This window comes from Orcinus orca, chromosome 15 (genome assembly GCF_937001465.1).
Source record: "Orcinus orca chromosome 15, mOrcOrc1.1, whole genome shotgun sequence".
In the NCBI taxonomy this organism is placed as follows: domain Eukaryota; kingdom Metazoa; phylum Chordata; class Mammalia; order Artiodactyla; family Delphinidae; genus Orcinus; species Orcinus orca.
The window spans coordinates 65,004,056-65,027,937 of NC_064573.1; the positions used below are offsets into that span (position 1 = coordinate 65,004,056).

Consider the following 23,882-nt stretch of genomic DNA (forward strand, 5'->3'; position numbering starts at 1 on the left):
TGTGCACAGCATAACTACCTGCATATGAACTACAGTAATAAACGGCCTCGTCCTCAGCCTGGAGCCCAGAGATGGTCAGGGAGGCCGTGTTCCCAGACTTGGAGCCAGAGAAGCGATCAGGGATCCCTGAAGGCCGTTTATTGTTATCATAAATCAGGGTTTTGGGGGCCATGCCTGGGAGCTGTTGGTACCAGCCGACATAACTGCTGGTTCCAGCACAAGAGATGGTGACCGTCTGTCCCAGATTCCCGGACACTGAGGGAGGCTGAGTCGGGCCAGACTGGGCCCAGGATCCTGGAAAGAGGAGAAACACACTCTGGTCAGTTCTGTCACCCTGAGGACAAAGACACAAAGGATCAGTCAGATGTCCCTGGGGTCCCTTCCCTGGAGGCCTCACCTGTGTCCTGAGTGAGGAGGGTGACAAGGAGCAGAGCCCAAGCCATGGTGGAGACGCCCCAGACGCTGCCTTCTGAGCCCCCAGCCCTCGGCCTGCTCCCCCAGACCTCTCTTATCCCCTCCCCCTCAGAGGAGGGAGGGGCCTCCATGCAAATCAGCTTCCTGCACCTGCCCTTGCTCACTCTCTCCTCACCCCTCTGACCTGGCTCTGGAAGCATCCATGGACAGCAGGGCTCATCTGAGAGGATGAAAACTCTGTGACACGTTGTCCTTAGTCAGGACACTGACCATTACAGGGCCCAGGAAATGGGGCCATCCTGGGATGTCCCTGTCATGCACTATTTGAGTCAAGACATCGTTGGCCAATAATCCCAAAAACCACTCTTTGGGTTTTGCGGGTGGAAGGTGAGGACAGGGGCCCGAGGGGCTGGGGTGACTTAGAGATTCCATCCCGTCTCCTCCCGGCACCACAGGGGAGCTGGGGGTGTGCATCCCCCTCCCTCACCTGTCCCGGCAGCAGGACGGGGCCCCTGCCCCCCGTGCCCTGCCTCTGCAGGGCTCGGAGGAGGGGCCCTGGGACCTTTATTGGCCTTCCTAGCAAAGGGCTTATGCAGCAGAACAGATTGAGGACGCTGACCCCACACTCTCCTTTAGGGGCTCAGGAGGCAGCACCTGGGGGCTTCATACAGGTCAGGAAACCAGACCAGAACCCCCCCAAACCCAGGCCCTTGCTGCCTCCTGGTGGCCTTAGATGGGGATGACCAAGCCCCAGGGAGGCAGCTGAGTGGGGCTGAGCCCCCAGCTCTGACCCCCCCAACTTGTTCCTCCTCCTCCTCCTCCCAGCTCAGCACCAGTGACCCTGCCCCTCCTCATCCACTGCATGGGCTCACCCCAGTGCTGGCGCCTCCCTGAGGTCAGACACCTGTGTCCAGATGCTGGACCCATTGTGTTTTCTAGACAGAGAATCAGGGCTGACTGGTGTTTCCCAAGATTGTCACTTTCTCAGTATCTGAAATGTCTAGTTCCTGATTACGAGGAAAGTTGACAATTGGTGTAATTGTCCTTTGCATCCCAGGGTTTATGCTCCTGCCTCTGGGCACAGGGCCCCAGGGGTGATGCAGAAGGAGCTCCAGGTCCCCACAGAACAGATTCCTGCTTCTTTCCTGGGTACTGTGGAGGGGACCCAGGAGTGATGGCGCTGGGTGTGTGTGTGGGTGTCTGTCTGTCTGTCTGTATTTGTGTGGGGCTGTGTGTGTGTTTCTTCACAGAGACAGAGCACATCCTGCGATAGAACATAGCCTGGACCTGACGGTGAGATGTTGGGTTTCCCTTGGATCCAGGACCTGCACTCAGGCGCAGGAATACACGTAGGATCTGTGCACATCAGAGTTACCCCACAGCCTGAGACTAGTGTCCTTAGATAGACCTGCCCACAAGACTCGCCCTTGGTTTGTGTGTTGTGATTAGATTTCAGGAAGGTTTAGGCTATTCCCCAAGAAGAATGACCCCCTAGTCTCCACTTTCCTGCAACCTTATGGTTTACTCTGAAGCCCTGACCTGCTCCCCAGCGGGAATCTGGAATTTCGGTAGATGCCAGGCACAGGATGCCTAGGAGACCAGCCTCCAGTAAGAGTCTTGTGGGTCTGATGAGGTTCCCTGGGGGACAATTCTTCATACACGTTGTCGCCATTTGATTCTGCTGATGAAGCCCGTCCCTCATCTGGGAAAGGCCTCCTGGAAACTTCTCCTGGTTTCTTTGTATTTCACCTCATCCACCATATGGCCCTTTGCGGATTTTGCTTGGTCTCCATTCACTGAAGGAAATCACAGCCATTACGACGACTCTCTACTGAGTCCTAGGGGTCTTCTTTGTGACACAAATAGCTGCCTGTGGTCTTGGGGACACTCGACACAGGACGATCTGAGAAAACAAGCAGCAAACCCAGGGTCTGGGGTTTCCCTCCATCTCCTACCCTCTGCACCAGGTGCGTAAAGTCATCATGAGATTCAGGGTTTGTACTAAACTCCACCCCTCCGTGGACACCCCAGGACCACCCAGGGAATCACGAGGTCCCAAGCACTGGAACTCACCACAGCTCTCCACCACCCCTGGAACAAGCTCCAGTGAGAGGAAGATCAGGTCCACACTGGAACTCCTGCTCTCCTAATTTTCAGTGTGGGCTCCTGTCTACACCACTCTTGGTTTCTTTCTGTGGCTCCTTGATCCAAAGGCAGGGACCCTATATGCAGCCACATTCTCCCCCCAGCCCTGGAAGATGGTGTGGAGCCTCTGCCTCCTGGATCTCAAGGGCTGCCACAGCTCCCACAAGAGCCTCAGGCCACCACCCCGCCTCTATGGTGGGGCGATCCCCAATAGCAGGAGGGAATCCTTTACCAGTTAGCACGTGTTTTGTCCTCATTAAGGAGAAAATACCCAAATAGTCCAGCCCTTCTTTCTCCATAACACAGGCTAACGTCCACTTAGTCCTTCTTTGTTTATCCTTTCAATATTCCAAATGTTTGCAGTGGGGAAATGAGCAAAGCAAACCACCTGCAGGAAAGTTCTTTGTTTACCCACTTTTGACTGTAATTCTTAGTGGATCCCCAGGAGTATTATTCCGCATTGCACATGTTACAACAGCAAAGATTATGGATGGATTCATGCCTAGAAATTCAGATTTTTAAAAAAACTGTAATTGAATTCTCAGAGATTCTTTTTTTCTTTCTTTCTTTCTGTTTTTTTTTTTTTTTTTTGTGGTACACGGGCCTCTCACTGCTGTGGCCTCTCCCGTTGCGGAGCACAGGCTCCGGATGCACAGGCTGAGCGGCCATGGCTCACGGGCCCAGCTGCTCCGCGGCATGTGGGATCCTCCCGGACCGGGGCACGAACCCATGTCCCTGTATCAGCAGGCGGACCCTCAACAACTGTGCCACCAGGGAAGCCCTGAATTCTCAGAGATTCTTCATCACTGATCCAGAAAAGGTAATCCATTGGAAATCCCTTGACATTTGTGGTGCAGATCCCTCATTCACTGTGGACTCTGAGGGAAATTCCTCTCTGTCCACCCCACCCCCGACCTGAGCTAGGGCTCCTGTTCTCACTTCTGGGATAAGGAGACAAAACAAGATACACCTTCATTCCAGAGCTGGGTACCAGCATGCTGTCTAGAACAGTGTTTGGGCATCACATCGAATGTGGTACAATATGGCAAGAGATGCTTTTGACTTGAGTCTGTTGCTTTGTGTTCTGAGATTTTCGTTACCTTGAGACTGAGAATCAAAATATCATCTATCACAGAAAGCAGCTATTTTCTTGGTCAAACATATCTTTCCAAATCCACCTAAAATATTGGGTCAACACTTGTCCAGAAGTTTTCTCATCAAGGAGAAGGGCATAAAACATCCCCTTGATTTAGTGTGTATCACCATCGTGCTCTTGCAAACTCATCCATGTCCTGCTCAGTGACTGAGCATCTGGAACCTGAAGTGAGAACAGAAGCCAGGAGTGGTCCATGTGTGGACCTAAGGTGACCTTTGGTCAGATTCTCATGCACAAACACACACATCTGCCTATAATTACCTGGACTGGATTATTTAAACTACAAGCTCAAGATTACTATATTCAGAGGAATATTTGATATCACAGCTCAGGCTAATGCATAGATTGTGACTTCTGAGGAAGAGGAGAGCCAGATTCAGGTCATTCTCATTAAAAAGAGAAAAGCGTTTCTTAGAAAAATGTAAAACTGATTATAAATGCAGCTCTATGTTTAGTAGAGAAAAAGAGAGAGAGAACAGGATAACAGTACAGAAGGAAAGGAAGAATGGCTGTCCCCATAATAATGGGGAGGGTAGATATTATAACAGAGGCTATTTCAGGAGAGTAAAGACACTCTTATTCCCACACTGCACCTTAGGAGCAGCTGTAATCCCAATGAAAGTAGATCTTCGAAATGAAGTCGGTAAGTATTTTCTACACTATACCTGATCTTTGACAACATAGTTAGAAAGACCAATGATTCTGGTCAAATGTAAAATGTTGTGATAAAGACAAAAGATTCCACACCAGTCAGAATGGCCATCATCAAAAAATCTAGAAACAATAAATGCTGGAGAGGGTGTGGAGAAAAGGGAACACTCTTGCACTGCTGGTGGGAATGTGAATTGGTTCAGCCACTACGGAGAACAGTATGGAGGTTCCTTAAAAAACTACAAATAGAACTACCATATGACCCAGCAATCCTACTACTGGGCATATACCCTGAGAAAACCAAAATTCAAAAAGAATCATGTACCAAAATGTTCATTGCAGCTCTATTTACAATAGCCCGGAGATGGAAACAACCTAAGTGCCCATCATCGGATGAATGGATAAAGAAGATGTGGCACATATATACAATGGAATATTACTCAGCCATAAAAAGAAACGAAATTGAGCTATTTGTAATGAGGTGGATAGACCTAGAGTCTGTCATACAGAGTGAAGTAAGTCAGAAAGAAAAAGACAAATACCGTATGCTAACACATATATATGGAATTTAAGGAAAAAAATGTCATGAAGAACCTAGGGGTAAAGCAGGAATAAAGACGCAGACCTCCTAGAGAACGGACTTGAGGTTATGGGGAGGGGAAAGGGTGAGCTGTGACAGGGCGAGAGAGAGTCATGGGTATATACACACTAACAAACGTAGTAAGGTAGATAGCTAGTGGGAAGCAGCCGCATGGCACAGGGATATTGGCTCGGTGCTTTGTGACAGCCTGGAGGGGTGGGATAGGGAGGGTGGGAGGGAGGGAGACGCAAGAGGGAAGACATATGGGAACATATGTTTATGTATGACTGATTCACTTTGTTATAAAGCAGAAACTAACACACCATTGTAAAGCAATTATACCCCAATAAAGATGTTAAAAAAAAAAAAAAGACAAAAGATTCTTCAGATTGAGACTAGCATACACTTAGAAAATATGGAGCCTAATTGGCTGGGTTAAAATAAATCAGATTGGGACTTCCTTAGCGGCACAGTGGTTAACAATCCGCCTGCCAAGGCAGGAGACACGGGTTCGAGCCCTGGTCTGGGAAGATCCCACATGCCGCAGAGCAGCTAAGCCCGTGCGCCACAACTACTGAGCCTGTGCTCTAGGGCCCGCAGGCCACAACTACTGAGCCCACTCGCCTAGAGCCTGTGCTCCGCAACAAGAGAAGCCACCGCAGTGAGAACCGCCCCCCGCAGCGAAGAGTAGCCCCCACTTGCCGCAACTAGAGAAAGCCCCTGCGCAGCAACAAACACCCAACACAGCCATAAATAAATAAATTTTAAAAATAAATAAATGTATAAAAATAAAATAAAATAAATCAGATTTATCAGGAAAATGATTTGGATAAGAAAAGTGTACACAGGACCAGTATGGAGTTAGTCATATAGCAGGGGTCTTCCAAAGTTCTAGGATCTTAATGAAATCAACCCAACTGACACACGACTCCAACTTCATGAGAGCCAGGAGCCAGGACCACAAGAAAGAGCTGCTCTCCAGTCCTGGATGCCTGAACACACAGCTATCAAATGTTCCTCGTCACTTGTTACTGTGGGGATGATGTGTCCTGAGCAATCCAACCCATGTACTTTGTTTTTCATCTTAACTATTGAATTCGGGACATACCTGGCTGTCCAGTGGTTAAGAATTAGACCTTCTGTTGCAGGGGGTAGGGGTTCCATCCCTAGTCAGGGAACTAATATCCCACATGCCACGTGGCAGGGCCAAAAAAAAAAAAAAAAAACCCAAACAAATTAAAAACAAACTATTCAATTCACATAATTTAATTTCAGTAATGGTGCGTTACAAAACTGTTCAAGAAAAAATAACATTGAACCCACAACACTCGCGCAGTTTTTCAATTAATTCTCACAGGTCTTAGATATGCTGGGATTCCACCTGGAAACTGCACTGGTCCCCATGGAAACACGTGACCTTGACATCACTGAGGAATACGGGACATGCCCTCCAGCCCACCTTCCATTCTGGAGCCACATTTCAAAGAGCCCATCGTATCGGGGAGACCACCATCCTGCAGGGCTGTCCCCGGACAGGGTTCACCAATGCCGGGAGAGGGGACAAAGCTGAGACCCAGACTGTGTCCCCAACCCTCCCAGGCTCAGCCCACTCAGATGCAGGTCAAACAGGAAGGACAACAAACATGAAAACCACTCGTTGTTCTTTCTCCTCATCCCTCTGCAGGGTCCTCAGATCTCCTCTCAGCTGATGATGCTTCAACCACAGATGTAGATTAGGAACCAGCAGAGTCACAGCAACAGGGAGCCTGTGAGCTCAGGGCAGGTTTTTGTTCTACTTCCCCTGAACTTGGACCACGGTGCACAGTGTAACCACTTCTAGCTGAGCTACAGTAATAATCGGCCTCGTCCTCAGCCTGGAGCCCAGAGATGGTCAGGGAGGCCGTGTTGCCAGACTTGGAGCCAGAGAAGCGATCAGGGATCCCTGAGGGTCGTTTATTGACCTCATAAATCAAGGTTTTGGGGGCCGTGCCTGGGAGCTGTTGGTACCAGCCGACAGCGTTATATTTCCCTATGTCACTGCTGGTTCCAGCACAAGAGATGGTGACCGTCTGTCCCAGATTCCCGGACACTGAGGGAGGCTGAGTCAGGCCAGACTGGGCCCAGGACCCTGGAAAGAAGAGAAACACACTCTGGTCAGTTCAGTGCTGGGGCCCAGGTCACCCTGAGGACAAAGACACAAAGGATCAGTCAGATGTCCCTGGGGTCCCTTCCCTGGAGGCCTCACCTGTGTCCTGAGTGAGGAGGGTGACAAGGAGCAGAGCCCAGGCCATGGTGGAGACGCCCCAGACGCTGCCTTCTGAGCCCCCAGTCCTGGGCCTGGTCCCTCAGACCTCTCTTATCCCCTCCCCCCAGAGGAGGGAGGGGCCTCCATGCAAATCTGCTCCCTGCACTGCCTGTCCTCACCACCTCTGCTCTAGCCCTTGATTCTGGTAACGTCTGCGTCTCTGGACAGCAGAGCTGCCTGAGAGATTAAAACAGGTTATCATGTATTGTCTGATTCAGGACAGACTGAGAAGGTGACGGAGGCCGGGACCCGGAGCCCAGCTGGCTGTGTCCTCTCCTCCGGTGGGGGATCATGTTGGATGCAGAGGGATCCTAGGACTCCCCTCCTTTTGCAAGGAGGAGGAGAGCAGGGCATCTATGCTGGGGAGGAGAGGGCATCCCGTGACCCCTCTTCCAGGGACTCAGGGAGAGCCGGGGACCCTCTCCTTGTCCCTCATGCCCTCCCCAGTCCCCTAGGCTAAGGTGCTCAGGCGTCACTCTCTCCGCTGCTCTGTGGTGGTTGGAGATTGGAGATGCTCCCTGACATGTCCACTATAGGAATTATGGGATATGGTAGACATTGGACACCCCTCCCTCATGACCTCCTTAGGCCTGGCTCGGGAGCAGCTGCTGAGATTTTGAACAGGACAGAATGACAACACAGACAACCTCCCCCAAATCCGGGCCCTGCTGCCCCCCAGTGGCCTCACTTGTGAGAGCTGAGCCCAGGGAGACAGCTGAGTAGGGCTGGACACCCAGGTCTCCCCCTCCCCAGCTCAGTGCTAGGCCCCCATCCCTGCAGACAAGCCTCACCTTCCCTCGACTTCCACCAGAATGAAGTACGTCACCTGCAAAATCAGGAGGCCCAGATGCCCCCCTCGGGGTCATCTTGCTCGTCCCAGGAAGGCCTTGTCACAGGGTTGGTGATGGGGGATGGAAGTGGGCTCAGGACCGAGAGAACCTGAGATATAAGTTAATCCTATCTCGTTAAGGATGCCGAGGAGAGAAACGGGCCCCCGAGAAATGCCTGAATCCTCAAATATAGAAAAAAGGATAATGGGAGACACAGAGAGAGCTCTGTCCAGACAGAGAATGACCCAGGGAATCAAGGGGCAGATTCTGGGGCTGGGGCTCTGGAGGAGGGACCGGGTCAGGAGGGGCCTGGGGGTCCAGCTCTGGGTCCTATCCTTGGGGGCGGGGGTCATGGGGACAGAGACTTGCCCTGTCTTCCCCTTTGTGCCTTTGAGATGCCCTCACCTCAGAGCCTGGCACCTTCCTGAGGTCAAGGCTCTTCATCACAGACACACTTCCCCAAGGGTGTTTTTCCAGAAAGAGCTGAGTTTGCAGTATATATTACACTCAGGATGACGGGTCCTTTCTGGTTGGAAATGGACATGAGCCCTCAGGCAATGGACCAGGAGTTTATGAAACACAAATACTTTGATGAAGGTTTTCAGTGTCACTGTTCAAATCACACGACCACATTCCAGGAGCTAAGGAGGTGAGGCCCTGGCTGAGCTTGGGGTGGGTGAAGGGGAGCCTCTGGGGGCGGGAAAGGAAAGGTGTGTGGGGAAGTGTTAGCTCTGGATTTGAGACAATCGTTGGTGTGTGTTTCACAGAGGTATGTGCTGTACTATGTAGACATTCGTTTAACGATGACTTTTTTGGAGATTATAATAAAGCGGGGACTGGTTCAGGACCTTCTCACAGGTCAATCAGTCAGGCATCTGACACCAGGTCAGAACCCAGCAGTTTGGATCTTTATATCTGGGGACTGCTGTGGACAGGCCTCCTGTGATCACTCCAGGTGTCCAGTGCTTCCTGCAAGAAGCAAACCCCGCGGTCACGGGAGCTGTCTTGCCTCTGCTGCACGTTTGTTCATACAAGCAGCAACTCAGGGCCCCTCATGATTCGGGCGTCACGGTTGAATTAAAAATTCCTGAGATGTTTGCGCCCACTCAATAAGACATGATGGAAATATAATAAGAATGACTGCCTCTAAAGGAGGAAAATTACTACTAACGCATAATAGGAGTGATAGGCAATAAAGTAAAAGCATATACCTATTAAGAATCACTAAAATCAATGACTGGATTCTTACCTTTCTGGGAAAAATTAAATATGGGATTCATTAAATACCAACATTTAAGAAAAGAACATTCTTAAGAAAAGAACGTCATAACAGCCAGAAAAGTTTAATGACACCTGACCCCAATTCAATGGACACAGGAAGGTACCAGGACAGCGATGCTGATCCCTCGTTGCTGTGAATAATAACAACCCTGGCAGATACCCTGACCATAGGGACAGCTAAAGCATTTCATGTTACCTCCACCCAAAGTGACATCCCTCTCATCATTGTAGAAATATATTCATATATTCAAATATAGTATAATTATTTGAAGCTTCACAGGAAGCTGCCACTACAGCCTGAGACTCCACACATCGCACACCTGGACGGTCGTGGCTCCAGCAATCTCCTATTGGAGCATCCTCTGCTCTCCACATCTGCCTTGTGATTTTGTTGGAAATTCTCCATGTTGTAAAAACGTGACCAATTTCTCAGCTGGAGAGTGTGCTCCCACCTTTACAGGAGAAACTTGTAGAGGCCACGGTGGCTCCTGCTGCCTGTGCACAGGTGACTCTTGGTAAAGATCCCATTGATGCACTTACAGTCAGGGAGCAAGTCTTCCCGCAGGTGCCACAGAGGATCCTGAGACAGTGGCCTCTGTGCCACCTCTGTCGTCTCCACCAGGACACACACCTGTAGGGCAGGTGTAGCCTCTCACCAGCCTTACACACTAGGGGACCTGACTCAGGACATTGTTTGGTGTCCAGTAGCTGAGACCCCTCTCCCTGTGCTGTGACCCAGCTGCTGGGGGTCCCTGTATGACCTTCCTCCAGCCAAGGTGATTCAAGCATGCTGATACTGACCTATGTGTTTATAGGGAAAGAAAGAAGGTAACAGGTAAAAGCTTAGAAAAAATAATTATGATGAGAACATTATGAGAAGATTGAGCTTCCTGGTAAGAAGACTGTATTAGTCAAGGTTCTCTAGGGAAACAAAACAAATAAAAAAATATACATATAAATAAAGAAGAATTTTTTGTAAGGAATATATATACATAGGGAGAGAGCGAGAGAGAGATTAGTATTGATGATTGAGCAGGGAAGTCCCAGGAACCACTCTCTATACCTAGAAAGCTGAGAAAGCTGGTGATGTAATTCAGTTTGTGTCCAAAGATTTGGGAACCAGGGGTCCAGTGATGTAAATGCCAGTCTAAGGGCTGGAGAAGTTGAGGTGAAATGTCCCAGCGCGTCCAGTGAGAAGAGAAACAGACGTGAAATCCTCCTGCCTTTTCCTTTTGCTCTACACAGACCCTCAACAGATTTGGCGATGCCCACCCACACCGGGGAGGGCAATGTATTTATTGAGTCCCCAGATTCAAATGCTCATCTCATCCAGGAACACCTGCCCGGACCCATCCAGAAATGATGCTTCCTCTGAGTCCCCTGTGACCAGTCAAAGTGACACATAAAATTAACCATCTCAGCGACGATCCACCCTGATTTGCCCTAGATTGAAGTCCCAGGCAGGACAGGGCACTTTCAGAGCTAAAACTGGGAAAGTTCTCACAAGATGGGAAAGCCATCTGGTGCTTATGCCTGGGTCTACCCAGATGTTCAAGCAGGTAGGTCGATGCTGACAATGTGGCATTATTTGGCAATAAGAATGAATGAAGTACTCATATGTGCTGCAATTGGAAAGAACCTTGAAAATATTATAAAGAGTGAGAGGAGCCAGGCGAAAAGGGCCACATACGGTATGGTTGCATTCATGTGAAAAGTCTAGAACAGGCAGGAAGTATATTAATGGTTTCGAGGGGCTTCCCTGGTGGCACAGTGGTTAAGAATCCTCCTGCCAATGCAGGAGACTCGGGTTCGAGCCCTGGTCTGGGAAAATCCCACATGCCGCAGAGCAGCTAAGCCCGTGCACCACAACTACTGAGCCTGCGCTCTAGAGCCTGCGAGCCACAACTACTGAGCCCACGTGCCACGACTACTGAAGCCCGCGCGCTCTAGGGACCATGTGCCACAACTACGAAAGCCCACACGCCTACAGCCCGTGCTCTGCAACAAGAGAAGCCACTGCAATGAGAAGCCTGCACACCGCAACGAAGAGTAGCCCCCGCTCGCCACAACTAGAGAAAGCCCATGCACAGCAATGAAGACCCAATGCAGCCAAAAGTAAATAAATAAATCTATTAAAAAAATGGGTTGAGAGCTGGAGGGACTAAGGAAAGGGGATTGACTGGTGACGGATGAGGTGTTCCTTTTTTTTTTTTTTTTTTTTTTTTTTTGCGATACGCAGCCCTCTCAGTGTTGTGGCCTCTCCCTGTTGTGGCCTCTCCCGTTGCAGAGCACAGGCTCCGGACGCTCTGGCTCAGCGGCCACAGCTCACAGGCCCAGCCACTCCGTGGCATGTGGGATCTTCCCGGACTGGGGCACGAACCTGTGTCCCCTGCATCGGCAGGCAGACTCTCAACCACTGCACCACCAGGGAAGCCCGAGATGTTCCTTTTATGAGGATGAAAAATATCCTGGAAGACTGAGTGTTAGTGGATGTTCAAACCTGTGACTCTATTAAAAACCACTGGATCCATCACCTTAAAAGGATGTATGTTATGGATTATGAATCCTATGTGAGAAATAATACGCAGACTTGGTTGCTGATAGATACAAATTACTCTCAAATGATTCAGAAAATAAATGCTTTGTGTTCCTGAGTGTGTGCTGTGTGTGCGTATGGATGTGTGTGCGGATAGACGTACAAAGGCAGAGAGGGAATGAGAGAAAATGGGATATAAGAAAAGCGATTATGGCAAAGTATTTAAAATTCGTGAATCTGCAAAAAGGTTATGCAGCAGTTCTGTATGTAAACTATACATTTTTGTTTAAGTTCATAATTGCTTCTAAATAAACTAATAACAAAAGCAAATGAAAACCTCAATTTAGGAGTGAAGGGCTGAGTGATCTCAGAGGAGATATTTGTCTCAGTTCCCCATGAACTTGGACCACTGTGCACAGCATAACTACCTGCATATGAACTACAGTAATAAACGGCCTCGTCCTCAGCCTGGAGCCCAGAGATGGTCAGGGAGGCCGTGTTCCCAGACTTGGAGCCAGAGAAGCGATCAGGGATCCCTGAAGGCCGTTTATTGTTATCATAAATCAGGGTTTTGGGGGCCATGCCTGGGAGCTGTTGGTACCAGCCGACATAACTGCTGGTTCCAGCACAAGAGATGGTGACCGTCTGTCCCAGATTCCCGGACACTGAGGGAGGCTGAGTCGGGCCAGACTGGGCCCAGGATCCTGGAAAGAGGAGAAACACACTCTGGTCAGTTCTGTCACCCTGAGGACAAAGACACAAAGGATCAGTCAGATGTCCCTGGGGTCCCTTCCCTGGAGGCCTCACCTGTGTCCTGAGTGAGGAGGGTGACAAGGAGCAGAGCCCAAGCCATGGTGGAGACGCCCCAGACGCTGCCTTCTGAGCCCCCAGCCCTCGGCCTGCTCCCCCAGACCTCTCTTATCCCCTCCCCCTCAGAGGAGGGAGGGGCCTCCATGCAAATCAGCTTCCTGCACCTGCCCTTGCTCACTCTCTCCTCACCCCTCTGACCTGGCTCTGGAAGCATCCATGGACAGCAGGGCTCATCTGAGAGGATGAAAACTCTGTGACACGTTGTCCTTAGTCAGGACACTGACCATTACAGGGCCCAGGAAATGGGGCCATCCTGGGATGTCCCTGTCATGCACTATTTGAGTCAAGACATCGTTGGCCAATAATCCCAAAAACCACTCTTTGGGTTTTGCGGGTGGAAGGTGAGGACAGGGGCCCGAGGGGCTGGGGTGACTTAGAGATTCCATCCCGTCTCCTCCCGGCACCACAGGGGAGCTGGGGGTGTGCATCCCCCTCCCTCACCTGTCCCGGCAGCAGGACGGGGCCCCTGCCCCCCGTGCCCTGCCTCTGCAGGGCTCGGAGGAGGGGCCCTGGGACCTTTATTGGCCTTCCTAGCAAAGGGCTTATGCAGCAGAACAGATTGAGGACGCTGACCCCACACTCTCCTTTAGGGGCTCAGGAGGCAGCACCTGGGGGCTTCATACAGGTCAGGAAACCAGACCAGAACCCCCCCAAACCCAGGCCCTTGCTGCCTCCTGGTGGCCTTAGATGGGGATGACCAAGCCCCAGGGAGGCAGCTGAGTGGGGCTGAGCCCCCAGCTCTGACCCCCCCAACTTGTTCCTCCTCCTCCTCCTCCCAGCTCAGCACCAGTGACCCTGCCCCTCCTCATCCACTGCATGGGCTCACCCCAGTGCTGGCGCCTCCCTGAGGTCAGACACCTGTGTCCAGATGCTGGACCCATTGTGTTTTCTAGACAGAGAATCAGGGCTGACTGGTGTTTCCCAAGATTGTCACTTTCTCAGTATCTGAAATGTCTAGTTCCTGATTACGAGGAAAGTTGACAATTGGTGTAATTGTCCTTTGCATCCCAGGGTTTATGCTCCTGCCTCTGGGCACAGGGCCCCAGGGGTGATGCAGAAGGAGCTCCAGGTCCCCACAGAACAGATTCCTGCTTCTTTCCTGGGTACTGTGGAGGGGACCCAGGAGTGATGGCGCTGGGTGTGTGTGTGGGTGTCTGTCTGTCTGTCTGTATTTGTGTGGGGCTGTGTGTGTGTTTCTTCACAGAGACAGAGCACATCCTGCGATAGAACATAGCCTGGACCTGACGGTGAGATGTTGGGTTTCCCTTGGATCCAGGACCTGCACTCAGGCGCAGGAATACACGTAGGATCTGTGCACATCAGAGTTACCCCACAGCCTGAGACTAGTGTCCTTAGATAGACCTGCCCACAAGACTCGCCCTTGGTTTGTGTCTTGTGATTAGATTTCAGGAAGGTTTAGGCTATTCCCCAAGAAGAATGACCCCCTAGTCTCCACTTTCCTGCAACCTTATGGTTTACTCTGAAGCCCTGACCTGCTCCCCAGCGGGAATCTGGAATTTCGGTAGATGCCAGGCACAGGATGCCTAGGAGACCAGCCTCCAGTAAGAGTCTTGTGGGTCTGATGAGGTTCCCTGGGGGACAATTCTTCATACACGTTGTCGCCATTTGATTCTGCTGATGAAGCCCGTCCCTCATCTGGGAAAGGCCTCCTGGAAACTTCTCCTGGTTTCTTTGTATTTCACCTCATCCACCATATGGCCCTTTGCGGATTTTGCTTGGTCTCCATTCACTGAAGGAAATCACAGCCATTACGACGACTCTCTACTGAGTCCTAGGGGTCTTCTTTGTGACACAAATAGCTGCCTGTGGTCTTGGGGACACTCGACACAGGACGATCTGAGAAAACAAGCAGCAAACCCAGGGTCTGGGGTTTCCCTCCATCTCCTACCCTCTGCACCAGGTGCGTAAAGTCATCATGAGATTCAGGGTTTGTACTAAACTCCACCCCTCCGTGGACACCCCAGGACCACCCAGGGAATCACGAGGTCCCAAGCACTGGAACTCACCACAGCTCTCCACCACCCCTGGAACAAGCTCCAGTGAGAGGAAGATCAGGTCCACACTGGACCTCCTGCTCTCCTAATTTTCAGTGTGGGCTCCTGTCTACACCACTCTTGGTTTCTTTCTGTGGCTCCTTGATCCAAAGGCAGGGACCCTATATGCAGCCACATTCTCCCCCCAGCCCTGGAAGATGGTGTGGAGCCTCTGCCTCCTGGATCTCAAGGGCTGCCACAGCTCCCACAAGAGCCTCAGGCCACCACCCCGCCTCTATGGTGGGGCGATCCCCAATAGCAGGAGGGAATCCTTTACCAGTTAGCACGTGTTTTGTCCTCATTAAGGAGAAAATACCCAAATAGTCCAGCCCTTCTTTCTCCATAACACAGGCTAACGTCCACTTAGTCCTTCTTTGTTTATCCTTTCAATATTCCAAATGTTTGCAGTGGGGAAATGAGCAAAGCAAACCACCTGCAGGAAAGTTCTTTGTTTACCCACTTTTGACTGTAATTCTTAGTGGATCCCCAGGAGTATTATTCCGCATTGCACATGTTACAACAGCAAAGATTATGGATGGATTCATGCCTAGAAATTCAGATTTTTAAAAAAACTGTAATTGAATTCTCAGAGATTCTTTTTTTCTTTCTTTCTTTCTGTTTTTTTTTTTTTTTGTGTGGTACACGGGCCTCTCACTGCTGTGGCCTCTCCCGTTGCGGAGCACAGGCTCCGGATGCACAGGCTGAGCGGCCATGGCTCACGGGCCCAGCTGCTCCGCGGCATGTGGGATCCTCCCGGACCGGGGCACGAACCCATGTCCCTGTATCAGCAGGCGGACCCTCAACAACTGTGCCACCAGGGAAGCCCTGAATTCTCAGAGATTCTTCATCACTGATCCAGAAAAGGTAATCCATTGGAAATCCCTTGACATTTGTGGTGCAGATCCCTCATTCACTGTGGACTCTGAGGGAAATTCCTCTCTGTCCACCCCACCCCCGACCTGAGCTAGGGCTCCTGTTCTCACTTCTGGGATAAGGAGACAAAACAAGATACACCTTCATTCCAGAGCTGGGTACCAGCATGCTGTCTAGAACAGTGTTTGGGCATCACATCGAATGTGGTACAATATGGCAAGAGATGCTTTTGACTTGAGTCTGTTGCTTTGTGTTCTGAGATTTTCGTTACCTTGAGACTGAGAATCAAAATATCATCTATCACAGAAAGCAGCTATTTTCTTGGTCAAACATATCTTTCCAAATCCACCTAAAATATTGGGTCAACACTTGTCCAGAAGTTTTCTCATCAAGGAGAAGGGCATAAAACATCCCCTTGATTTAGTGTGTATCACCATCGTGCTCTTGCAAACTCATCCATGTCCTGCTCAGTGACTGAGCATCTGGAACCTGAAGTGAGAACAGAAGCCAGGAGTGGTCCATGTGTGGACCTAAGGTGACCTTTGGTCAGATTCTCATGCACAAACACACACATCTGCCTATAATTACCTGGACTGGATTATTTAAACTACAAGCTCAAGATTACTATATTCAGAGGAATATTTGATATCACAGCTCAGGCTAATGCATAGGATGTGACTTCTGAGGAAGAGGAGAGCCAGAGCCAGATAAAAAGAGAAAAGCGTTTCTTAGAAAAATGTAAAACTGATTATAAATGCAGCTCTATGTTTAGTAGAGAAAAAGAGAGAGAGAACAGGATAACAGTACAGAAGGAAAGGAAGAATGGCTGTCCCCATAATAATGGGGAGGGTAGATATTATAACAGAGGCTATTTCAGGAGAGTAAAGACACTCTTATTCCCACACTGCACCTTAGGAGCAGCTGTAATCCCAATGAAAGTAGATCTTAGAAATGAAGTCGGTAAGTATTTTCTACACTATACCTCATCTTTGACAAGATAGTTAGAAAGACCAATGATTCTGGTCAAATGTAAAATGTTGTGATAAAGACAAAAGATTCCACACCAGTCAGAATGGCCATCATCAAAAAATCTAGAAACAATAAATGCTGGAGAGGGTGTGGAGAAAAGGGAACACTCTTGCACTGCTGGTGGGAATGTGAATTGGTTCAGCCACTATGGAGAACAGTATGGAGGTTCCTTAAAAAACTACAAATAGAACTACCATATAACCCAGCAATCCCACTACTGGGCATATACCCTGAGAAAACCAAAATTCAAAAAGAGTCATGTACCAAAATGTTCATTGCAGCTCTATTTACAATAGCCCGGAGATGGAAACAACCTAAGTGCCCATCATCGAATGAATGGTTAAAGAAGATGTGGCACATATATACAATGGACTATTACTCAGCCATAAAAAGAAACGAAATTGAGCTATTTGTAATGAGGTGGATAGACCTAGAGTCTGTCATACAGAGTGAAGTAAGTCAGAAAGAAAAAGACAAATACCGTATGCTAACACATATATATGGAATTTAAGAAAAATAATGTCATGAAGAACCTAGGGGTAAAGCAGGAATAAAGATGCAGACCTCCTAGAGAACGGACTTGAGGTTATGGGGAGGGGGAAGGGTGAGCTGTGACAGGGCGAGAGAGAGTCATGGGTATATACACACTAACAAACGTAGTAAGGTAGATAGCTAGTGGGAAGCAGCTGCATGGCACAGGGATATTGGCTCGGTGCTTTGTGACAGCCTGGAGGGGTGAGATAGGGAGGGTGGGAGGGAGGGAGACGCAAGAGGGAAGACATATGGGAACATATGTTTATGTATGACTGATTCACTTTGTTATAAAGCAGAAACTAACACACCATTGTAAAGCAATTATACCCCAATAAAGATGTTAAAAAAAAAAAAAGACAAAAGATTCTTCAGATTGAGACTAGCATACACTTAGAAAATATGGAGCCTAATTGGCTGGGTTAAAATAAATCAGATTGGGACTTCCTTAGCGGCACAGTGGTTAACAATCCGCCTGCCAAGGCAGGGGACACGGGTTCGAGCCCTGGTCTGGGAAGATCCCACATGCCGCAGAGAAGCTAAGCCCGTGCGCCACAACTACTGAGCCCACTCGCCTAGAGCCTGTGCTCCGCAACAAGAGAAGCCGCCGCAGTGAGAACCCCCCCCCCGCAGCGAAGAGTAGCCCCCGCTTGCCGCAACTAGAGAGAGCCCCTGCGCAGCAACAAACACCTAACACAGCCATAAATAAATAAATTTTTAAAATAAATAAATGTATAAAAATAAAATAAAATAAATCAGATTTATCAGGAAAATGATTTGGATAAGAAAAGTGTACACAGGAGCAGTATGGAGTTAGTCATATAGCAGGGGTCTTCCAAAGTTCTAGGATCTTAATGAAATCAACCCAACTGACACACGACTCCAACTTCATGAGAGCCAGGAGCCAGGACCACAAGAAAGAGCTGCTCTCCAGTCCTGGATGCCTGAACACACAGCTATCAAATGTTCCTCGTCACTTGTTACTGTGGGGATGATGTGTCCTGAGCAATCCAACCCATGTACTTTGTTTTTCATCTAAACTATTGAATTTGGGACATACCTGGCTGTCCAGTGGTTAAGAATTAGACCTTCTGTTGCAGGGGGTAGGGGTTCCATCCCTAGTCAGGGAACTAATATCCCACATGCCACGTGGCAGGGCCAAAAAAAAAAAAAAACCCAAACAAATTAAAAACAAACTATTCAATTCACATAATTTAATTTCAGTAATGGTTGCGTTACAAAACTGTTCAAGAAAAAATAACATTGAACCCACAACACTCGCGCAGTTTTTCAATTAATTCTCACAGGTCTTAGATATGCTGGGATTCCACCTGGAAACTGCACTGGTCCCCATGGAAACACGTGACCTTGACATCACTGAGGAAAACGGGACATGCCCTCCAGCCCACCTTCCATTCTGGAGCCACATTTCAAAGAGCCCATCGTATCGGGGAGACCACCATCCTGCAGGGCTGTCCCCGGACAGGGTTCACCAGTGCCAGGAGAGGGGACAAAGCTGAGACCCAGACTGTGTCCCCAACCCTCCCAGGCTCAGCCCACTCAGATGCAGGTCAAACAGGAAGGACAACAAACATGAAAACCACTCGTTGTTCTTTCTCCTCATCCCTCTGCAGGGTCCTCAGATCTCCTCTCAGCTGATGATGCTTCAACCACAGATGTAGATTAGGAACCAGCAGAGTCACAGCAACAGGGAGCCTGTGAGCTCAGGGCAGGTTTTTGTTCTACTTCCCCTGAACTTGGACCACGGTGCACAGTGTAACCACTTCTATATGAACTACAGTAATAATCAGCCTCGTCCTCCGCCTGGAGCCCAGAGATGGTCAGGGAGGCCGTGTTGCCAGACTTGGATCCAGAGAAGCGATCAGGGATCCCTGAGGGCCGTTTATTGACATCATAAATCAAGGTTTTGGGGGCCGTGCCTGGGAGTTGTTGGTACCAGCCAACATCGTTATATTTCCCTATGTCACTGCTGGTTCCAGCACAAGAGATGGTGACCGTCTGTCCCAGATTCCCGGACACTGAGGGAGGCTGAGTCAGGCCAGACTGGGCCCAGGATCCTGGAAAGAGGAGAAACACACTCTAGTCAGTTCTGTCACCCTGAGGACAAAGACACAAAGGATCAGCCAGATGTCCCTGGGGTCCCTTCCCTGGAGGCCTCACCTGTGTCCTGAGTGAGGAGGGTGACAAGGAGCAGAGCCCAGGCCATGGTGGAGACGCCCCAGACGCTGCCTTCTGAGCCCCCAGTCCCGGGCCTGGTCCCCCAGACCTCTCTTATCCCCTCCCCCCAGAGGAGGGAGGGGCCTCCATGCAAATCTGCTCCCTGCACTGCCTGTCCTCACCACCTCTGCTCTAGCCCTTGATTCTGGTAACGTCTGCGTCTCTGGACAGCAGAGCTGCCTGAGAGATTAAAACAGGTTATCATGTATTGTCTGATTCAGGACAGACTGAGAAGGTGATGGAGGCCGGGACCTGGAGCCCAGCTGGCTGTGTCCTCTCCTCCTGTGGGGGATCATGTTGGATGCAGAGGGATCCTAGGACTCCCCTCCTTGGAAGGAGGAGGGGAGCAGGGCATCTATGCTGGGGAGGAGAGGGCATCCCATGACCCCTCTTCCAGGGACTCAGGGAGAGCCGGGGACCCTCTCCTTGTCCCTCATGCCCTCCCCAGTCCCCTAGGCTGAGGTGCTCAGGCGTCACTCTCTCCGCTGCTCTGTGGTGGTTGGAGATTGGAGATGCTCCCTGACATGTCCACTATAGGAATTATGGGATATGGTAGACATTGGACACCCCTCCCTCGTGACCTCCTTAGGCCTGGCTCGGGAGCAGCTGCTGAGATTTTGAACAGGACAGAATGACAACACAGACAACCTCCCCCAAATCCGGGCCCTGCTGCCCCCCAGTGGCCTCAGTTGTGAGAGCTGAGCCCAGGGAGACAGCTGAGTAGGGCTGGACACCCAGGTCTCCCCCTCCCCAGCTCAGTGCTAGGCCCCCATCCCTGCAGACAAGCCTCACCTTCCCTCGACTTCCACCAGAATGAAGTACGTCACCTGCAAAATCAGGAGGCCCAGATGCCCCCCTTGGGGTCACCTTGCTCGTCCCAGGAGGGCCTTGTCACAGGGTTGGTGATGGGGGATGGAAGTGGGCTCAGGACCAAGAGAACCTGAGATATAAGTTAATCCTATCTCGTTAAGGATGCCGAGGAGAGAAACGGGCCCCCGAGAAATGCCTGAATCCTCAAATATAGAAAAAAGGATAATGTGAGACACAGAGAGAGCTCTGTCCAGACAGAGAATGACCCAGGGAATCAAGGGGCAGATTCTGGGGCTGGGGCTCTGGAGGAGGGACCGGGTCAGGAGGGGCCTGGGGGTCCAGCTCTGGGTCCTATCCTTGGGGGCGGGGGTCATGGGGACAGAGACTTGCCCTGTCTTCCCCTTTGTGCCTTTGAGACGCCCTCACCTCAGAGCCTGGCACCTTCCTGAGGTCAAGGCTCTTCATCACAGACACACTTCCCCAAGGGTGTTTTTCCAGAAAGAGCTGAGTTTGCAGTATATATTACACTCAGGATGAGGGGTCATTTCTGGTTGGAAATGGACATGAGCCCTCAGGCAATGGACCAGGAGTTTATGAAACACAAATACTTTGATGAAGGTTTTCAGTGTCACTGTTCATATCACACGACCACATTCCAGGAGCTAAGGAGGTGAGGCCCTGGCTGAGCTTGGGGTGGGTGAAGGGGAGCCTCTGGGGGCGGGAAAGGAAAGGTGTGTGGGGAAGTGTTAGCTCTGGATTTGAGACAATCGTTGGTGTGTGTTTCACAGAGGTATGTGCTGTACTATGTAGACATTCGTTTAACGATGACTTTTTTTGAGATTATAATAAAGCGGGGACTGGTTCAGGACCTTCTCACAGGTCAATCAGTCAGGCATCTGACACCAGGTCAGAGCCCAGCAGTTTGGATCTTTATATCTGGGGACTGCTGTGGACAGGCCTCCTGTGATCACTCCAGGTGTCCAGTGCTTCCTGCAAGAAGCAAACCCCGCGGTCACGGGAGCTGTCTTGCCTCTGCTGCACGTTTGTTCATACAAGCAGCAACTCAGGGCCCCTCATGATTCGGGCGTCACGGTTGAATTAAAAATTCCTGAGATGTTTGCGCCCACTCAATAAGACATGACGGAAATATAATAAGAATGACTGCCTCTAAAGGAGGGAAATTACTACTAACACATAATAGGAGTGATAGGCAATAAAGTAAAAGCATATACCTATTAAGAATCACTAAAATCAATGACTGGATTCTTACTTTTCTGGAAAAAATTAAATATGGGATTCATTAAATACCAACATTTATGAAAAGAACGTCATAACAGCCAGAAAAGTTTAATGACATCTGACCCCAATTCAATGGACACAGGAAGGTACCAGGACAGCGATGCTGATCCCTCGTTGCCGTGAATAATAACAACCCTGGCAGATACCCTGACCATAGGGACAGCTAAACCATTTCATGTTACCTCCACCCAAAGTGACATTCCTCTCATCATTGTAGAAATATAGTCATATATTCAAATATAGTATAATTATTTGAAGCTTCACAGGAAGCTGCCACTACAGCCTGAGACTCCACACATCGCACACCTGGACGGTCGTGGCTCCAGAAATCTCCTATTGGAGCATCCTCTGCTCTCCACATCTGCCTTGTGCTTTTGTTAGAAATTCTCCATGTTGTAAAAACGTGACCAATTTCTCAGCTGGAGAGTGTGCTCCCACCTTTACAGGAGAAACGTGTAGATGCCATGGTGGCTCCTGCTGCCTGTGCACAGGTGACTCTTGGTAAAGATCCCATTGATGCCCTTACAGTCAGGGAGCAAGTCTTCCCGCAGGTGCCACAGAGGATCCTGAGACAGTGGCCTCTGTGCCACCTCTGTGGTCTCCACCAGGACACACACCTGTAGGGCAGGTGTAGCCTCTCACCAGCCTTCCACACAAGGGGACCTGACTCAGGACATTGTTTGGTGTCCAGTAGCTGAGACCCCTCTCCCTGTGCTGTGACCCAGCTGCTGGGGGTCCCTGTATGACCTTGTTCCAGCCAAGGTGATTCAAGCATGCTGATACTGACCTATGTGTTTATAGGGAAAGAAAGAAGGTAACAGGTAAAAGCTTAGAAAAAATAATTATGATGAGAACATTATGAGAAGATTGAGTTTCCTGGTAAGAGGACTGTATTAGTCAAGGTTCTCTAGGGAAACAAAACAAATAAAAAAATATACATATAAATAAAGAAGAATTTTTTGTAAGGAATATATATACATAGGGAGAGAGCGAGAGAAGATTAGTATTGATTATTGAGCAGGGAAGTCCCAGGAGCCACTCTCTACACCTAGAAAGCTGAGAAAGCTGGTTCGAGCCCTGGTCTGGGAAAATCCCACATGCCGCAGAGCAGCTAAGCCCGTGCACCACAACTACTGAGCCTGCGCTCTAGAGCCTGCGAGCCACAACACTGAGCCCACGTGTCGCAACTACTGAAGCCCGCGTGCTCTAGGGACCATGTGCCACAACTACGAAAGCCCGCACGCCTACAGCCCGTGCTCTGCAACAAGAGAAGCCACCGCAATGAAAAGCCTGCACACCGCAACGAAGAGTAGCCCCCGCTCGCCACAACTAGAGAAAGCCCATGCACAGCAATGAAGACCCAATGCAGCCAAAAGTAAATAAGTAAAATAAATAAATCTATTAAAAAAATGGGTTGAGAGCTGGAGGGACTAAGGAAAGGGGATTGACTGTTGACGGATGAGGTGTTCCTTTTATGAGGATGAAAGATATCCTGGAAGACTGAGTGTTAGTGGATGTTCAAACCTGTGACTCTATTAAAAACCACTGGATCCATCACCTTAAAAGGATGTATGTTATGGATTATGAATCCTATGTGAGAAAAAATACGCAGACTTGGTTGCTGATAGATACAAATTACTCTCAAATGATTCAGAAATAAATGCTCTGTGTTCCTGAGTGTGTGCTGTGTGTGCGTATGGATGTGTGTGCGTATAGACGTACAAAGGCAGAGAGGGAATGAGAGAAAATGGGATATAAGAAAAGCCATTATGGCAAAGTATTTAAAATTCGTGAATCTGGAAAAAGGTTATGCAGCAGTTCTCTATGTAAACTATACATTTTTGTTTAAGTTCATAATTGCTTCTAAATAAACTAATAACAAAAGCAAATGAAAACCTCAGTTTAGGAGTGAAGGGCTGAGTGATCTCAGAGGAGATATTGGTCTCAGTTCCCCATGAACTTGGACCACTGTGCATAGCGTAACCACTTTCATATGAAATACAGTAATAAACGGCCTCGTCCTCAGCCTGGAGCCCAGAGATGGTCAGGGAGGCCGTGTTGCCAGACTTGGAGCCAGAGAAGCGATCAGGGATCCCTGAAGGCCGTTTATTGTTATCATAAATCAGGGTTTTGGGGGCCATGCCTGGGAGCTGTTGGTACCAGCCGACATAACTGCTGGTTCCAGCACAAGAGATGGTGACCGTCTGTCCCAGATTCCCGGACACTGAGGGAGGCTGAGTCGGGCCAGACTGGGCCCAGGATCCTGGAAAGAGGAGAAAC

The 23,882-nt window shown here is 49.6% G+C and overlaps 2 protein-coding genes, 1 long non-coding RNA gene and 1 gene segment (V, D, J or C); 1 reads left to right on the top strand and 3 right to left on the bottom strand.

Moving 5' to 3' along the window:
- Positions 1-484, bottom strand: part of LOC125961261 (immunoglobulin lambda variable 2-8-like) — a 66,576-nt gene extending 66,092 nt beyond the window's left edge. The window contains 2 exon segments of the V gene segment in view: positions 19-294; positions 398-484. Coding sequence covers positions 19-294; positions 398-443 — 322 coding nt within the window.
- The window catches only part of LOC125961260 (immunoglobulin lambda-1 light chain-like), an 82,350-nt gene extending 62,799 nt beyond the window's left edge, over positions 1-19,551 (bottom strand). The window contains exons 1-3 of one of the 9 annotated variants that reach the window (XM_049698082.1): positions 19,437-19,551; positions 19,167-19,333; positions 6,772-6,907 (exon numbers count right to left, since the gene is read on the bottom strand). In XM_049698082.1, coding sequence (XP_049554039.1) covers positions 6,772-6,907; positions 19,167-19,333; positions 19,437-19,482 — 349 coding nt within the window. In that variant the 5' untranslated portion in view covers positions 19,483-19,551. Of the gene's footprint in view, positions 1-6,771; positions 7,075-7,191; positions 7,280-12,317; positions 12,603-12,705; positions 12,793-19,166; positions 19,334-19,436 lie in introns of those variants that run through there. The other 8 variants (XM_049698085.1, XM_049698078.1, XM_049698084.1 and 5 more) reach the window with 8 other exon arrangements.
- Positions 1-23,713, top strand: part of LOC125961265 (uncharacterized) — an 88,169-nt gene extending 64,456 nt beyond the window's left edge. The window contains exon 3 of one of the 3 annotated variants that reach the window (XR_007471716.1): positions 23,581-23,713. This is a non-coding gene — a long non-coding RNA (uncharacterized LOC125961265). Of the gene's footprint in view, positions 1-9; positions 118-12,317; positions 12,426-23,580 lie in introns of those variants that run through there. The other 2 variants (XR_007471715.1, XR_007471714.1) reach the window with 2 other exon arrangements.
- The window catches only part of LOC101270467 (immunoglobulin lambda-1 light chain), a 162,038-nt gene that overhangs the window by 59,511 nt on the left and 78,645 nt on the right, over positions 1-23,882 (bottom strand). For 4 of the 16 annotated variants that reach the window (XM_049698069.1, XM_049698072.1, XM_049698074.1 and 1 more), the window contains exon 2: positions 23,581-23,865. The exons of the other annotated variants lie outside the window; for them this stretch is intronic. In XM_049698069.1, the coding sequence (XP_049554026.1) occupies positions 23,581-23,865 (285 nt within the window). The remainder of the gene's footprint in view (positions 1-23,580; positions 23,866-23,882) is intronic. 16 annotated transcript variants of the gene reach the window in all.